Source organism: Platalea leucorodia (assembly GCF_965183815.1).
Source record: "Platalea leucorodia genome assembly, chromosome: 1".
Taxonomy (NCBI): Eukaryota; Metazoa; Chordata; class Aves; order Pelecaniformes; family Threskiornithidae; genus Platalea; species Platalea leucorodia.
This window is the reverse complement of record NC_138823.1, coordinates 160,130,240-160,149,382: the sequence shown is the minus strand read 5'-3', so window position 1 is coordinate 160,149,382 and position 19,143 is coordinate 160,130,240. Positions and strand designations below refer to the sequence as shown.

At 40.5% G+C, this 19,143-nt stretch overlaps 1 protein-coding gene across 1 annotated transcript in view; it reads left to right on the top strand.

Annotated features, from left to right (window-relative positions):
* DPP6 (dipeptidyl peptidase like 6) overlaps positions 1-19,143 on the top strand; it is a gene marked incomplete at both ends in the record, with an annotated part of 418,985 nt that overhangs the window by 292,985 nt on the left and 106,857 nt on the right. Inside the window, 2 exons of the mRNA XM_082328177.1 lie at positions 947-999; positions 17,224-17,305. Coding sequence (XP_082184303.1) covers positions 947-999; positions 17,224-17,305 — 135 coding nt within the window. The remainder of the gene's footprint in view (positions 1-946; positions 1,000-17,223; positions 17,306-19,143) is intronic.

Below are 19,143 nucleotides of genomic sequence, written 5' to 3'. Positions count from 1 at the left end.
GAGACCTACTGGAGAGCAAGTGGCTTAAAGATTCAAGTAGAAGTCAGACAAAATGATTTTTAGGAGACTTATTTATTTATTTATTTAGTAGCATGCAGTAACAGGACAGAATTGCAAAAGGGAGTGCCTGTATACATGTGTATGAAGTCATTCATATTTAGACCTTTCACACTAATGCCCTGACTCTTGTGTTGCTCAGCATTGCTCACCTTGGGCAACCACAGATTACTGTTAGGGATTGGATTGTCACTAGTGGAAAATCACCAACTCTTAAATTGCTGACCTTGACTCTGGTATTAATATTTACTACTTAGAAAATAAGTAATAAACTCTCCCTTCTGAGATGACCTGCTGTGCAAGCTGACAAGCTCCTCCCCAAGGCCCAAAGAGTGCAAACTGATATGAAGATGCAACTTAGCAGGTCAAACAAATGTGAGGTCAGCTTTACACCCTAAGTCAATAAGGTTTTATTTGCTGACTGACAGGGGTCTTACAACCCACTCTGAGATCACCCAGCATCACTCCCTGTTTTATTTATGTGGGAATAAAGCAAAAAATATGCATTATATCCGTGTTGTGTCTAGTTATAATGATGGAGAATGTCTCCAGCTGACCAAGGTGTCCTCATTAATGATTGTTCTATATTTAGCCCTTGCAGAGACCATGTGCCCCCAGTTTAATCAAAGACCTGGTAGTCATGGTAACGACACAGAGCATCTGGATGTATACGATTTGCCAAACACTGTAATAAAGTGCAAGATGAAAAGAACACACAACAGCGTTAGGTGAATTAATGTATTGTTCTTTTCTACTACAGATTTTGAAGTGTTTACAGGAGCTCCCTAACCATAAATGCTAGATTGTTTTTGCAGAAAAAGAGCCCTATTAACACAGATGACAATTACTAATCTCTTTTTTTGTTTTGTTTCTTAATTTCGTTTTGCAGGTGTATCAGCATTCATATACGGCATATTATGTCCTCAGCAAAATACCTCATGGGTAAGCAATTTTTCAATGTCTTAATTTTAAAATTCAGCCATTAAGAATTCTGCAAAATAATGTGTATCGTGACAAAAGGTTTCCTGTGACAGCCCTTTGCAAAGGTCTGGCATTCAGCTGCAGCATCCACTGAGCTGTATGTTGTACAAAAGATGACATAGTCTGGAAACAGAAGTACTCAGCTTCCCCGGAGAGTCAAACTACATGAATTTCATATTCCAGTTTTCAAGTTTTTGGCTAGAATATAGATGTGTTGGCATCTGGCTGAGAGCTGCAGTTGGCCACTCACCAGAGCACTGTCAGAGGATCTGTCCAGGGGTGTTTAGTCCCTTAAATTTGGTCAGAATTGGGGCATCGCCCTTCAGTTTTGGGTCTCTTGGCAGATTCTCTTGATACAAATACTCTCTCTAGCATCACATCTGAAGGCAGATAGACCAGTAGTCTGTTCCCAGGATCCCGATGCTGCTTAGATACATGCACTCACAATTATACTGAAGCTATGAGCCTTCGGGTTTATAGTTTATCTTTTCAGAGAGTGTGAGGTAAGTGCAGACAAACAAGAATGCCACATAGGCTTTACACAACATTTCTAAACTTAGTGAAAGCAAATTGCTTTACCTAAAGCATGTAGTGTGAAAGGTTATGTATCGTTACAAGTAATAAACTTCCATGACACAATGCCTCTTCATTTAGGTCCCCTTATCCACTGGAGGTCCTGAGGTAGGCTCAGTTTTTAACATAGGCACCAATTAGTTTGAGAGGATCCTTCTTTAGCTTTGATTAGTTGCAGTTTCTTACATCACCCTTTCTCAGTTTTGTCTTTGTGGTGCTGCAGGTTACCTGCGGCTCATCTCGCCTGTCTTGTTTCTCTAGAGTTTAGCCCATAGTTTCTACCTGTTTTTTCCTTAAAAGATACCCTTTTTTTAATATACTTCAAGGACTGGCCCAACTGGTCAGGAATGGAGCACCACCATACCAATAAGACACATGTAGGTATATGATGATACATGGTGTTTCAGAGTGACGTTTCCATAGCACTAATGGAAATGCATAAGTTGCACAGCAAAATTCCTCAAATCATTGTCAGTAAATACAGAGCCAAAAGCCAGGAAGCTGATGCCAGGTTGTGTGTTTTAAATATCATATTGGTGATAACTGTGCAGGAATGGTAAAAAAAGGACAATATAGTTGTGCTCTGCCATTTCTGTAGAACATCATTGCACATGACTTCAGATATAAAACATACAATTTCAGTATTTGCTATGCTTCTTCACTAATATGTCATTTCTATACATTATGGCTAAACAGGTACTAGATGTTTTGGATCCTTGCAATAGCTAGCAAAACCTGAAAAGTTTAAAGAAATCTGCCTGATTTATACAGAGGGTGATCATAGGATCACCAGATAACTCAGGCTGGAAAGGCTCTTCCAAGGTCCAACCTCCTGCTCAAAGCAGCTTACTCAGAGCTTTATCCAGTTGGGTTTTGAAAATCTGCAGGGATGGGGACTACACAGCCTCGCTGGGCAACCTGTCCCACTGCCTGACTGTCCTCATGGGGAGAAAGTTTCTCCTTATAACCAGTCTGAACCTCCCCTTTCAGTTTATATCCATTCTCTCTCACCCGTACCACCATAGAAAATGGATTACTGTGTCTCTGACTTCTTAGGAAAACACTGGGGCATGTCCTAAAGTCCTATTGATTTCTGCATCTCTGGACCAGGTGTCTGCGCCTGAGAGAAGGCAGGATCCTGGCCATGCCTGCGTTCTCAGTGTTTCCTAGTGCTCTTTGTAGGCAGCTCCCACTCTGCCTGTGTGCAGTGGATCAGCAGCCTTCCCACTGGATGGTCCTCGGGGGACCTCACTGTTTAACACAGGAATGATGTTTTAAGGGCAAAAGTCCTAAAAGTCAGGCATTGCAACACCTACATTTTCGAGGCCCGTGCCCTCTTTCCAATCCAGTTTCTTCGGTACAGTAACCAGTGGGTTTAACAATAGAGAAGTACAGATTCAATGGCAAGATATAAACACATCTCAGCATTTTTTCCCCCATAAAAATACTAGTTGCATTCAGGCGTTCCTCAAGGATTTGTCTCAGCACACTTGTTCACACACAAAACCCCCAAAACCAGAAAAAAAAACCAAAAAAGCCCAAGAACCCCCCCCAAACAGCAACAAAAAAAAAAAGCTAAAATAGCTTTCTTTGATTTCTACCTAGCAACAGAGAAACAATACTTTGTACAAAAAAGTCAGTATTAGAGACATACATGTTTTAAAATCTGTGAGCCCTGGAGCCTGTGAAGCCTGCTTCCCTACAGCTTGTACCTTCTGATTGACTCACCACAAAAAATCATGAGCTTGAAGTTAAGTTGTTTCCATGTACAGTTGGAACATGGGAATTAGGAGATTTCTCACCATCATCCACGTCAAAGCTCTGGTGTCCCAGTGTGAGACGCTCCAGACTTCTTCAGTCTCTTTCCTTCCCTGCCTCAATCTTGTTTTCGTTTTTGCTTTTCCTTTTTTTTTCTTTTTTCCCAGGAACTTACTGGATTTATTTAATTTTTGAAAACTTCGTCTTTCTAGCAATGTATTTGAAATTAGCTTGTGGGCTGAAAAGGTGTTGAGCAACAGGATGAACACACAGCATGAGCACATAAGCTTTGTATCTGCAGTAAACCTGGCTAAGAGCAAAAGCATTTGACTGACAGCACAGTTCTGTTCCAGACAAAACAAAGGTGGAAAAAATGGAAGTATCATGCATAGTATGTATTAGAAATGCTAAAAATTAACAATACAGTGGTCCATGCAGTTTGCTACTACTGCACGATCTTTATTCATCCCTGAAAACCAGCTTCTTGTTCCCCCCAGCTTCAACTATATTGCACGCTGAGCTGTGTTTCACCTTGCTCTCCGTGTTTGACTGAGCAGTGGTGCAGGCAGTTGGAGGGCTGGATTTGTCAGAGGAGAAGTATCCAGTATAAGGGGAAGATCTAGAAAGTGAGAGGATGCCAGAAGGCATGCAAGTGTGTCAGGCATTGGTGTCCCCACAGCATGATACAGTGATGGATCAGGCGACCGCTGGCAGGAGGAGGGTTGGAAGGATTGCTGCATTTCGTGTTGGTACAGGTATAGTTTACAAAGTGGTTTAGGCTGTAGGTGCGTATGCAGGCATTGCAAAACATATCGTACAGTAACAATTGCATTATCTTTCCGGTATCATAGTGCATGTGAGTGGTGGAAAGGGTGGCGCATTACCGTTTCCCTGAAACACGGGCATTTATCATTCCTTTGGAGTTCTGCATGTATTTTAGGGTGTTGCATGAAGAGAGAGGACAGGTGTAGCAGGTGAACATGATGTAACAGGTGATGAAATACATCAACTGAAAGTAGAGCCTCTGTTGGATGAAGGGGTAAAAATCTCTTTATCACGTATTTCATATTTAACACAGGAATATTGCTCTGATGGATGTGTATGGGTGAAGATGGTTGAGGGCAGGACCAAGCACACTGACACAGCACAAGGTTCAGCTGAGTTGACGTTCCAGGTCCTTTGGTGATGCCAAAATTTGCAACCCACAGGCAGCACCCTTGCCCTCCACCTGACGATAACACGAGCGACAAAAGGTTTGCCACTGAGCAGCAACCCCTTTGCCATTTCTACAAACTGTTTTCATGCATTAGTCCTCTTCTGCAAGTAGGCATCAGCTTTACACCCCATCGGTGTGGGCCAGTGGTACCTCGGCATACTTCCAAATCACTGCCGAGGCAGTGACTGATGGTGAACAAACTCATAGATTTAATTTCTCCTTTTTTGTTACTGCATCCTTCTCACAGCCTCTTGATAAACTCAGGGCAGAAACCCCTACCGTTTTTGCCACATTTGCCTTCTGTTTTCAATGGCCCATGGTTTTCAGTTTTCACAGGGGGAGCCGGCTAAGATCTGCAGTTCTCATGTTCCTGGGCTGAGGTGGGTAGGGAGGTTATGTTCAGTTCAGCTTTCCTGCATGTCACCCATTTTTCTCCTGCTGTTCACCCAAAAATGAGATGCTGGCGCCGGGTGCCATCTAGTGGAACAAGCCTCTGTGCTTGCTGCTCATGGTCCCTGGTATGAACACTGTCCCATCTGCTTTCCTCTGAACAGTGCTGCCTTTCAGATATATCTGCTGATAACTGCTTACAGCTGTCTGCATTATAAATATTTTTGCAAAGCTCCTCTCATAACCCCACAGTTGCACTTGCCGCATTGTAATTGCCAGCCAGATGTAGTTTATAGATACTGTGATAGCATCTGCAGGTCTAGATGTGGAACAGGGAGCTCTTGTGCAAGGTGCTGGGAAAAAGTGGAACACAAATACCATATATAGTTATTTCCTAATATTATTTTCCCTAACTTTGGAAAATAAAAATTTAGCAATACAATGTAGGCAATAACCTGCTTATGAAATCCAGCCAGCGAAAATTGTTTTGTTCTTTTGTGGGTTTTAATAACGTTGCTCCTACTGAGTCCAATATGGATGATCTTAGTCATTCACATCCTTCACTGAAATAAAGAAAAAAGCTTAGTTTGTTCAGGGTTTTCATGGTCAGGCCATGACAGACCAGAACGTTCCCCTAACCTTGTTGCAGGATTTCCCTCACCAGCATTAAGGTCATTTCACACCAGTGCATGCTGCTGGACCACTGGTTTGATCTGGCACTGCAGGTCGTAAACAAGAGCTAATTTTGGATTGATATCCAAGGGGGTACCTCTATCTTTAACTTTTTGCTGTGGCTAGCAGAAATGTTACACTTTTTTCTAGTTGTGTATTGTGTTTGCATTCCCCAAAATAAACCCCAGCATGAAACATACATTTCCTCAGACCTCCTAGTGCTCATCCACTTCTGCACGAACCGTTTCCCTCTGAGAACAGCTAAGTGGCAGGGATTAGTGCTGGCCCCCTCGTATGAGCTCTCAGCACGGTGTTAGCACATCCAGCTGGGCCATGTCAACAGGAGCTTCCAAATATGCTTACAGGGATCAGTGAGAAAAGCAGCAGTTATTCCCACTCCTCATTGATTTTGTGTATGGGAAGGAGGGAAATGTACACAGTTATTCCTAAGCAGAATCTGTATTTCTTTCCAAATTTATATGGTGTAGTCAGAGGAACACGGTAAGTAGATCACAGGAGCAATCGCGGAGCTGAGTTCAGCTCTTCCTGCCTGCGCTGCCGAGGGTCTGTAAAATGCTGCACACATCCCCATGCTGAACTCCCAGTAACTTCAAGAGCAGTCCCATGCGTGGAGTGAGTGCAAAATATGTATGGGAGATCCACAGAAGTGATAACAGGAGGAGGAACTGAGCCCGTGCTTCACTGTGAGTAAATGTTCAAAGTGATGTCTGTAGATCTCTCTGCAGAGCTCTCACTAATGTTCCTGTCTCCTTCTTTTATACAAGCTACTGGCAGGAAAGAGGTTAAAGTTAATTAAAGAAAACTTCATCAGATTTGTACAAACGCTATTGCATAATATTTTGAAAGACAATGAGGTTTTCCTTGCACATGCTTCCATTTCCATGTTCACAGTAAAAGGAAAACGCGTTTCATTATCTAAAATCATGGTTAAAAAAACTTCAGGGAACTGGCTCTGCTGCAGACATCTGTCCATTTGACCAAGACTGTTCTATTGGATTTCGTTCTGGCCTGTTATGCCCCTTCTCTGTAGCATTAGAGAAACTTCCCGTGCCTCAGTGTCCCTATCTGCAAAGCAAGGAGAGAAGTACTGCTTACCCGACACAGGCAAGATGTGATAATTACCACAGAGTGCTGCACAATTTCACTATTTAACATTTATAAACATGTACTAGAGCCCATATCTTATTTTAAGAGGAAAAAGTACTGTAATTAATAGAGTCTGTTTTCAGCTAACTAAACTTTACTTAGAGGAGCTGAATATTTTCCCCCAACAATGATATATAGAGGTTGAAATAAACCCTTATAAAAAGGTATGTAAAACCAAATAACAATGTGAAATTTGTTAAATAAGTAGAAAAAAGTATTCTGCAGTTCATGAAGAGTCTGCAATTGCTACTTCTTCTCTCTCCTTCGTCTTTACCAATTATCATGTCATAGTTTTTATCATCTTTTTGACATAGTTTATACTGATAATTAAGGCACCTCTGCTGCATAGTGTGGTGGCTTTTATGGCAGACTATAAATAACAACATCTTAATGATGTGATATGCTTTTTCAGTTGTGTTTTGACAACAGAAGACTGGCGCTTGGAATAGTTAAACTCAATAGTTTGATTGTGGAGCCTGACCTTAGATCTTCTGAAGTAGATAGATAGGAATCTTTCAGTTGAGTTTACTGGCATGTGGCTCAAGCCCTGATGGAGCTGTTGGGCTTCTTGCTTTTTATAATCATCTGAATTAAACACTCTGTATATCACTGAAACAGTGGTTAAATCGCATACTGGCTTATCGCTTGCGAATACATTTTGTACCTCTTTAAAAAGAAAGAGCCAGCATTTTATTAAGCAAAGCCGTTATTTGAGCATCACTCACTTCCAAGCCGTGGCAGGTTGAAAGCAGCTCAGCCTCGGAAGGCAGTTCAGGCAGGACTCTTGGCTATGCCGGTGGGAGGAAAGCCACTTCAGCAGCTCAACACCATATCATTTCCCCACGGGATTTGCCATTTGTTTGCCCATGTTGGTCACTGCATAGCATTTTTTTATGTGAAATGTTCCTTTCCTGTGTAGGCAAAGCAATTCTTACCACATGCTTCTCTCTTCCAGAATCAGTTGTGATGTGGGTGGACACCTTAGAAACTATGTATAGTGATAATAATAATGAATAGTCCCCTGATGGGAGGATTTGATATTAAGAATTAGAGTAATGACTGCTGAGACTAAAGAAAAAAAGATCTTGGGTAAATTAATAGTTAGATGCAGATGTTAGCAGTTTAGCAGAGAAAAAGCCCGACAACCAACCTCCTTATGTTACAGAAAAGGTCGATAGCTTATGGCTCATCAGGAAAAAAAAAGGAAAGAAGAAAGGTTTGAAGCAAACTCTCCCATAGTGTTTGTCTAAGGCAGCACCCCCTGAAATGGAGGCAGGGCTTCTATTAAATTCTATTCTTGAATAAAATGTGTTTTGCTGGTGAGAAACTTATCTGGATTTGGAAGTATTTTCATGTCTCAGTGTGAATGAACCCCCTCCAGTCCGCAGGCTGTGGTCAGCCTCCAAACCGTAGACACTGCTGCAGGGTACACGCACATCCCAATGCTGACCGTCAAATCTTGGCATGTTGGCATGGGATTTCTTCCTTATTCATACTCAACAAGGTTAAGTTAGTACATAGAGTTTTGACAAAAAAGGAAAATAAAGGTGGGTGAAAAAGAATGTATAAAGTGATGGTGCATAGCACCGAATAGGCAACTAACCACAGCCCATATGATTGCTGTTTCCATGCATCACCTTTGCAGAAATAAAATTGTTCTGTAGGTGGATTTTCATAGCAGGGATTGGGATTTTTTGTTTGTATTTTTGTCCTAATGTTCAAGGTTCGGCGTGGGGGTGGGAGTCCTCTAAAATAGGAAAAAGAAACATGCATTTCCCCGGGGGGCCGTTTTTGCTTGGCTGCTATCAGACTGTGGAGACACCCTGCAGCCTGGGCCTTGATTATTTGTTGCTGTGGTTGGGTGATAAACTCTTTCAGCCTACTTAAACTCTCAGTGCGTTGTTGTTTCATTACACAGCGCAAAGAATGTGCACTGCATGTTACAAAACACAGACTCATTTTTTTGTGGGCACCTGAAAAAAAGCCAGTTTTGAGGACACAAACCTGCAAGGTTATGGGCATTTCCTCACTGTCATGGGGTTTAATGGGGCCTGGGCTCAGGTTATATAGTGAGGACTATGTAGGGACCTGTGCCCAGTCACTGAGGACTGTATAGTGATCTGTGCCCCACCTCTGAGGAGTATATAGCAGTCTATGCCATAGCATTTGTGTGCCTCGGCAGTGTCCTGGGGCTCCCTTTCGTCCTTGCTACCTGGTTCTGTGACTCCTTCACAGGTAGGCACTAACCAAATTTAATAGGCTGAAAATCTCTTGTTATCCCAAAATAGGCATCCTGCCCCCTTGGGGAGCTCGAACATATGGGGAAGAAGGGAATGGAGAAATTTAGGAAATGCAAGAAGGGACCTTTAGGTGGAGAAAGGATGCTACAGCCAGGGCTTTCCTTGATACAGTAACCACTGAGAAAGTCTCTTTATGGCAAAGGTGATATAATCCCAGGCTGATAGCCCAGACTGTGTCACACTAGCCATGATGTCTCTTCACCCCGTACCCTAACCCTCCATTTATTGAATGCTCCACTAAAAATTTGAGGAGATAAGGCAGGAATAGAAAAGGTTGCTTTCCAATGTCACATATGAGAAGGAGCTAGAGGAATGAAAGGACCTTCCATATGCAGAATTGTGAAGGCAAAAGTTACACCCTATTTCAAACGTGAGCATTTCCTCTTGTGTGTGTACTTGAGGTTTATACATCTCTGTTATGGGGCAGAACTGTAGGGCTAGAGTGGTATTTTAGTCCTTTAAACCAGGAGAGTATTTTGCAATCCACTTTTAAACTGTATCTGAAATCAGGCTAATTGTGGTATTGCTTAAAAGTGGTCATATCACTGTTGATAAGAAATGGAAATAATGGCTCTACTAAGTGTATGCCTTGTTTATTTTAACTGATGAGGACATGGTCTATGTGGGGAGAAGCTATTTAGAAGAGTATTGTGTTTCAATATTCCTGAGAACCTACACACAAACCTCCAAGATCTCCTTATCCTGTTGACACAAGAAGAAATAAGATCTGCTCAAAGACTCGCAGTTTTCAAAAAGATATGGAGAATATTGAGTCATTCTGGTTTTGTCTGAAACCCAGTAACACAAACTGTTAAATTAGTTTAGAGCACAAGCCCAAGAATCAATCTCTTGCCCCAATTAAAAGTGTGACCTACTGTCCAGTGAAGTCATATTGTAACGAGGCACTTCTGCTGGCACTGGTAGTAGCAGATCACAGCTGTATCTCATTTTATGTACTAATAATGCCATATTGCTCTCTGCAGGCATCACATCATGGCGCTATATTTTTATTAGGGTTTGGAAGTCAGACAAGGTCAGCTGGATAGAAAATGCTAAGGTTTCATCACAAACATCCTTTCCTGGAGACTGGCAGAGTCGCTCTGAAGAACCATGTACATTCATCCCAGGCTCATTATTGAGAATTTTCCAGTTTATTCTTAAACATCTCAGTGCTTACTTGGTTGTTTCTCTTCAACCTGTATTTTTTTGCCTGTATTTTGGATAGCTGATCTTTGGATAGCTGTAATTTTGACTAGCCTCCTTGATAACATTCAAATATTTAGATTTTCATTTTTCCATGCGTCTGTTGTAGATAAATAGACTTGAAATTCTGATAAATCCAGTGCCTTACCTCATGCCTTGAGTAGCTCTGAGATCAGAGCTGGCTGAGAAACATCTACAGAGTAAGAGAAAATTACATGAGTAAGAGAAAATTACTTTTAAGTGCTTGTGTGTATCACCTGAATGCTATCACCTCTCATTGTCTCTCTAGGGGACAAAATATGACTCCAGGAACAAAAGTTCTTTAAAAAAATGCAGTAAAAATTCACTCTGTCATCTATGATTTAGAGGGGTCACATGAGAAACATGATAATGTCATCATTTTAAAAGTACTGCTACCAGTATCTAAGGACCATTTCCACTGTTTGCTTACTCAGGGAAACCTAGAGATCTTGATCAACGGCTTGCAGTCCTCCAGCCTTCATTACCATGGCTCCGAGCCACGTACCAGTCTCCAATACATTTTTAAATCAGTCTTTGTAGACCTTCACTAGAAAGGCAAACCTGTGCCATCATTTTACATGATTCCCAATGGAAGTTGGTGGCTACTTTTCTGACAAATGATTGATTTTAAAGTGGCATTAGTATTGTGCAAAATTTTGCGGACCCAGTACCAAATATTACATTGATGGATGCTTTACACACACAGGCAGACTATAATCAAAAAGACCTCTGAGCTCATATTGTTGGCTTGAATCTGACTGGATTGCCAAATTAGGGACAAATGTTTTAGATTCCTTTGCTTTTTGCCTTTTATGCTCTAAATCCATAGAATTCACTCATCTTGGACAAAATGGTTGGTAAACGCCATTGTTTTTAAGAACAGCTGAATGATCTGATGTGTATCTGTAGTTGAAATTAATAAGTTCAAATTGCTTTCATTACCTCCTTCTACTTTTGTTCACTGAAAAGTGCTATAAGGAAAATATATGTATGTGTGCGTATGTGCATTAAGTATTTAATAGCAGATGAGCCTAGATGAATGGAAGAGCCTTCCCCATCTATTTAAGCACTTTTATTAGAATTCCAGGAGGATTCTTTTAGTTGCACATTCTGACAGTCTGATTCCTTGATTATCTGTTCTGGCAAGTCTTTGATTCCCATTTGTATTATATTTTATTCTATCTCACTGTGAGTCTCTGCAGGGCTGTGTATCTCCTGGGAAGCAATTTTCTTAATGGCACCTGTCTCCTCCTTGGTGAATACTGAAGTAAACAAGTCATTTAATTGTTTAAGAATGCATTTTTGCTTCTCAAGAAATTGCATTCCTGTTTCTTGGAAATCTTTCCCTCTTTCTCCAAGTCCTTATCTATTGCTCTCTGTACATTTATGAACACGTATGTTTTACATGCTTTTATTTCTTTTTGCAAATTTTCTCTAGTGCACTTTTTCTCATCAAGCATCAAAAACTCTTAAATATTTTGAAGTTTCCAGTTCTTTATAACCCTTCCAGATCTCTTCTCTACATGGTGGTTTATATATCTTTTTAATTTCCTTCTTTCTAAGGAAGAAGAAATCTGTCTAAGCTGCTGTCTGATTTTATGCTATTAGAAGGAGACATGAAGACACCAAGTTCTGGTGCTGAGACAGATAGTTTAGATAGATAGATAGTTTTTTATAGTTAACCATGGAAAAGCCTTCAAGTTTGTTAGCCAAAGGCTGTTGTCTTTCAAAATATTCAGTACTGGCTTGAGGTAAACAACAGGAGGGGATATTTCTGCCTTCCCCACACTTTTTTTTAACTATCTTTATTTCTTCAACTTCTTGCATATACTACTGAAATCTTCATATACTTTCTATATTTTCCAAAATTATGGCATAGTTAAGGAAGGGGGTTCAAAGTTTTTCTTAAGAACTCACTCCAGCTCATATACATAGTTTTGGTTATTTGTTTAGAGGCTAGACTTGTCAGAGCAGCCTTTGGTGCAAATTATTTCATTTTTGCTCACATTGGCAGCATGTGCAAAGATTTTCCATACAAATCCTATTGTTCTGTATTTAAAATTAAAATTAGAAGTTATTAAAACAGGCCCTAGAAGAACAGCCCATACCATACTCCAGACTTTGACTGCATTTTTCAGTTTCAGAATTTTTCAGTCTGGCATAGTAAAATATTTTTCTTGAAGTAAAAAGAGCCTCTCAGTCAATTACAGTGGAAAATTTCTATTGTTTTTTAAGTTTCTTTTGAAGAACTTAATATAGAACAGGTTGTCATGTTTGTGCACAGGAGGATACTCAGTCCTGTGAAGCCTCTGAGGGAAATTGGTCTTCTTTACAATAGGAGAAAATGTCAGAAGAGGAAACACATAGATGTAAAAATTCCAGCAAAAACAATACAATCTCTTTAAAACTAGTTCCTCATTAATCACGGTATTTTTTTAAGGTCAAAACCAAGCAACCTGATATGATTGATTAGTTTGTTTCATTCTACATATATGTTCTGAGGTAAATTACAAGCAAAAATGATTTGGCAGACAGCATGCTAATTGCACTCAGGAATTCAGACTGGATATAAGGAAGAAATTTTTTACAATGAGGGCAGTGAAACACTGGAACAGGTTGCCCGGAGAGATGGTAGATGCCCCATCCTTGGAAACATTCAAGGCCAGGCTGGATGGGGCTCTGAGCAACCTGATCTGGTTGTGGATATCCCTGCCCATGGCAGGGGGGATGGACTAGCTGGCCTTTAAAGGTCCCTTCCATCCCAAAGCATTCTATGATTCTATGTTTCTATGAATTTTCCTTATTCAGAAATTTTGAGGGGAGACTTTTTGGCAGAAATCTGCATCTAAATGAGCAAATTTCACAATTTACTACTTCCATAATGTTTTGTGAATGTTGTGCTGAAATCATGCCCGTGTCTGGGGCAATTTAACAGCCTCAGCTCCAGACAATGTCGTCTTAACGTGGAAGAGTTTATGCAGCCCCTGCTCCATCTTCTGTCTGGCCTAAACCAACATTATTATTCACTTCTTCCCTGGGTTTTAAAACCAATCATTTTAAGAGGTGAAAGAAATAACAGCAACCCTTTAATAAGGCCTTGCTATTTCTTTGGCTGGAAATGAAGATTAAGGTTCTTTTCCGTAAGGAAATAGTGAAAACAGTGTGAGGATGCAGTGAACCAATTTCTTCATGCAAACCAGTAACAGGAGATATACAGGCTGCCTTCCGAATAGCCCATTTCCAAGCCAGCATCCTGCACAAATGAGCTCACAAGGGGAAGCCTTGGATCCAAACAAGGCCTAATTATGAGGGTCTGTGAGGAGCCCTGGCTCTTTGGAGAGGCTGGGATGACCCATAATATTGATTGATTCAAGAAAAAATACAGAAGGATTTTAAGCAGACTGTTTTGGAGGAGAAGCAAGGGTGTAGCTATGGAGGACTATAGCTTATCAGCAATAACATACCTCCCAGAAGGATTTGACCGGCATGAGATCCCATTTATGCAGCACGTAGAAAATGAACAAGTGCTCCTGGGATATCGGTGTGCATTTGGTTTGACTCCTTAAGGGATTTTTACCAAGGAGAACTAAAGGTCCAGAATGGTATGAGATAATTGGAAATGTGTTTGATAGCTGCTCTCCAAACAGATTTTTCAGTTTAAGGATCACTAAGAGCTTTCCTGGGGAGAGCAGTAGAGGGTTGTGGCCATCCCACCTGGAGCAGCTGTGTAGACAACTCATCTTCCTCCCTCTATAGGTGATATAATGGGTTAGCAGCGGGGTTGCTTGGGGCTGCCAGGGAGGGGGTGTCCACACGTATTCCACCATGCACCCAACGCAGCCTGAGTAAGCATCTGGGAATCTGATCTTTCGTGGTAGGGTTCACAAGTAGGTGAACTCCATTTTCATGCCACCTTCAGGCTTGCTGACAGCCCAGTCTCCCCTGACCACTGCTATATAGCCTATCTATCGCCAGCCCATTCCTACAGTTTCTCAGAAGCCTGCTAGATCAGGCTTGGCAAGGAGGGATGTCTTCTCAGTCCCCTTGCATGTGACACTGAAGTTTCCTGCAGGTGAGGGAATGAATGTTGCTACTCTAGGGAAGAGGATTCTCTTCAGAAGAGATGAGGAACAAACCAAAATCTACTAAGAGGAAAACGTCCATCTCTCAGGAGTGTTTGTGGGGGGAAACTAGGGTCTTAGACTGCTTTCATAGCTTGTAGTAGAAAAAAATAACTTAGAGCATGAGGATGTATGAATGGCTACTGCCTGCCTTCAGGGGTCTACATCACAACCTGGACGTATGTGCTGTTACGTGCTGAATATAGAGGCAGTTTATGGTACCTAGGTTTGTAAATGAGGTGCCTCCAGACAATATGCGATTCCATCAGTCAGCCTTTCTACCTGCATATTTATCAAAAGATTTTAAGGCAAACAAACAAGATTTTGCTAAAAAAGAGATTTTCCAGGCATTCTGAACAACTTAAGAAGGAACTCAGGAGATGCAATTCTATTTTTCCTCAGCCGTATCAGAGAGAGGGAAGATGACTTTGCTTTTTTGTCTGCAGCAGAGCTCTTTCCTGGTAGACCAAATTGAGGACTTTTCCTTCTGCCTTATCAGGTACCAAAGCCGGTTTATACAGCATTTCTCATTGCATTAGAGTTTTCCTCTTCTGAAAGATGATGCAGTGAGCAGACCTGACAGGACTTGTCTGGGGTCTGGTCTGAATTATTAGCTGTAATTGGTATGTCTGTCCCTTAGCTCCACCTGTGTTATCTGAAGCATTACAGGTTTAAATTCTTACAATTGTATAATCTGTTTATTTGGGGATGATATTTCCCCTTCTGTTTATAATATCTTGCTCCTCTTCTCACATGAGTAAAAAAACCCAAGAACTAGATAATTCATTTGACAAATAATGAAGTACTTTTTTTTTCTCCCATAAGAGGGTTTGGTTTGATTCGCTAGTTTTCTCTCTTCCTCCTGCACTCAGAGGTTACACTCTGTTGAGATAATCAAGATAGCTAACCAAAAAGACAGTCTCAACAGAAATATCTGACTTGAAACTTAAGTAGCTAATGCATACAAGCTTGAAAAGATCCAGAAGAGGTTGTAGGGCTATTCTTTCTGGAACAGGAATTTTGTGGCTGCTCTTGGTAGGAGTTCAGAATGACACCCGTTCTCTTATCCATACCTTACAAAGATTACTTTAGGCTATCCATAAAGACACATTCTGTTTAAAAACCATGAGAAGAAAAGACATAATTTTACTCTACCGGCAGCAGTTGTGGGTGACACTTTGCCTATAGAGCCAAAAGCTATCTGGGTACCCTTCAGACTTGAGGGGTCATTGCTCAACAAATCCCTCTTGCCCCTCAACATTCCTAGTGGATCCCGTCTTCATCAAACCTGTCATCTTGAGCACTTTGATGTTTAATCAGCTCCATGGACCTCTTCACCAGGGTCTTGCAGACATTATGGGTTATGGTTTATAACGACTGATACATACCTTTTAGCAGGAGAGCAGAAGTTGCTGTTCCAACAGCAGGAGTTATGGAAGGGGGAAACTGTAGGCATCAGTGTCCTCATCTAGAGTTTGCCCTGATTCTAGCTGGTCTTTGAACAGGAGTTCACAGGAAAAGCTAGGTTTTTTCCACATTGGAAAGACTGCACAAAATCAATTTCTAAACACTCCTCTTGCTGCTGTCTTTGGACTTGCTACAACAGCCCCAGTGCAGAGGGAATGTGCGGTCAAGGGAGTTCTTGCCTGAAAGGGCAGAGCCAGCGTGTAACTGTGGTACAGCAGCAGGTCACAAAACAGACAATAAAGAGAAATCCGTTACTGTCTAATTATTGCATTCAGTTTTGTTCTGTTTTGAAAATATGGTCGGGAAAACATTGCCTTTAATGAAGAAATAAAGTCTGTACAACTAGAAAAGGCCTTTTGCTTAAAGGCTGGGCAGGCTTTGGCTCTTTTCTCTAGTTTTTGGTAATGTTGGCCTCAAATTGCCTTGTTATTCCTATCTGTAGACCAGTGATGATAATGCCCTTACTTTTTAAAGCAGTTTGAGATCTGCTAATGAGGTATACTGTATACAGGCTTTATTAGTGTTCTTGTTTGTAGAATATTGCTATACACAGAGTCGTAGCACTGTGACTTCAGAATATGTAATGTAATTATTTATGCTGAGTATAAATACCATCAAGGCAATTCTGTCTGTGCTGTGATAAAACGACATTATGCTGCTATGACATTTACCAAAAAAGCCTCCTTTTTCTATATTGCATTTGCTATGTGTCACTGATGTTCTGCTACAAAATGAAGGTAATGGATGAAAGAAGAAGAAAAGCATTTTGATTTTATTTTCTTAAAAAAATGAGGTATTTGGTATTAATAGGAGCTTTTCCCTTGAAAGTCAGGCTGCATATCAGTTGTTATACAGTTGTTGAACTCTCCTGCAGTCATGTTCAAAGGAAAATTATTAGGCAGAAAAGCCACAGGGTGAAGATGAGATTATATTCTTCTTGTGGCAGTATGATTCAAAAATATAATTATTGTTTATCCTTTGTGGACATCATCAGTGTTGATAAATACAATTACTTTGTTTGCCATCCCTTGACTAATTCTTAAGGCTTAGGCAGTCAGCAGTGGAACTAATGTGTTTAACTTTGTATTAATAAGAAACATAAATTGTCAGTTAAATATTTGATCTTACCAACGCTTGCTAGTGGTGTAGTGCTTACCTTACAGTAAAACAATCTACTGAAATCTGTCACTAAATATTAGATGATTCCAGCTGAAAGATGCCTTACAAGGTCATGGTGGATTTCCAGCTTAAATAAGGTCATTCCTGAAGCTGAAATTTTATTTTTCTCTTTTTGCAGGGATCCCCAGAATTTGTATCCCCCTGAGGTCAGCAATGCAAAGCTTCAGTATGCTGGTTGGGGTCCAAAAGGGCAACAGCTGGTAAGAGAAAGAACAAGTGTGCAAATGAATTTAGAGACCATGGTGCTGCTGTTTGGAAGTAAAGGAAGAATAATTCTTTATTAACTAGTTTCTTGAAACCTGTGTCGTAGCTTCTAGCATCTTTATTGGGATTGTTTTATCATGTAATTTATTTACGAAATTCCCAAATATATAAATCTACTGCAAAGTAATTGTGTATAAAAATGCAGAGAAAGAATACTTTATGAAAGCTCTTTGAGAGGATGCACCTGCTTCTCCCAATGTTGGACACAGGACAGATTACAGACATAATAGGCAGTATGATTTAGTTAGCATGTCATTGCTTCACAAGGGTGTCTTCAGACTTGCAAACTTGGATATTTTAATATTAGCAGCCCTGTTTGGAGAATGCATCTCTCTAGAACAGTCACCCTGAATTTGCCCTGTAGTTATTTCCAAAATGGACAAAAGTAGAAGTGTATTCTGGAAAGTTTTCAGAGCAGGCTTTAAAAAAACCCACTTATCAGGGATTCGTTGTTTCATGGAGCCTTTCATACTGCAACAATTCGGAACTCTCCAGTGCTTTGTCCCTCAGCCACTGCCATCTTGGATTTGCCCATTTTTTAGAGCACGTATTTCCTGGCCAGATCCCCTGGCTTCATTTCCTGGTGCAAATCCAATATTACGATTTTGCATATGCCAAACGCTCTCTTTCTACTGTAACAAGAAAAGAAAAAGTGGCAACTTCTTTTTTGATATGGAATTTTTATACCAAAAAATGAGCTTTAAAAGCTCATTATCTGAGAAAATCTGGCATATGTCTCCTGTTCCCAGTGCTCTCTTGGGGATTTTTTTGCCTCTGTCCTTAACTAGATTGTTTTCAAATTTTATGATTTAAAAAACAGCAACAGAAGACAAGCCAGTCTACACGTCAGGTTGGAGGAAACGTAACAGACACAGGAGCAGGAAAGTCTCTCCCCTGCTTCATCAGGAAAATTGGGTTTGAGTCATCGACCTCAAATCTGATAGGAGCGGAGATGCAGCAGCCTTTGCCTCTATGCAAAATGACTTCTGAGGAGCTCATTTTTTTTCGTTGCACACATGTACCCGCCCCACTTTCATCCTCTCACGTGTGCCATTTCAAATTCCTTAGCCTGCTGCCCAGCAGATCACTGCTGAATAGTTTGTACCGATTCACAAGAGATCGGGGTTTGATGCTGACCAAACTCTTTCTTTGATATTAATTTGTGAAGACTGATGTCATTGCGCTTCTGGTCAGCTGATAATGTACAATCAGTTGATAACACACTATGTTCAACAAATAGAGACTGCCTTTAGGACATGGAAAAGAAAGCAAAAAGAGACCAGCATTTTTTTACTACACTGTTTGCTGGCTTCTTCTGTTTTAAGTCTAAGAGACTGAGCTTCACAACATATAGTGTAAAGCTGTATCTGCTAATTGAAAGCTAATATCAAGTTGCGTTAGTGATTTTCTCCATTTCACAAGTGAATCTTCGTTTCTTTAATACAGTTTTGCTGTGAACTTGCGTACCTTGAGTTACAGCATGTTACTGATTCACATTCATGTTAGTTTTACCAAGCTGAATGTGTGTACTTAACTTCCATCTTAGAAAAAAGATTTACCTTTTTTCTTACCAAAGTCAAGATGACCAATTTAATTCCTCCATTGCCTTCTCTACCAAAGTAACATAACTATACAGAAAGGAAAAATATTCATATCAAAATGACAAATTATATATACAACAGAACAGTATATACAGTCCAGGAGAAGAAAAGTCTTCTTTACTCCCAGCTTTATCCTTTAATGCTGAAATAATTGATACCACTCTCCACCATTT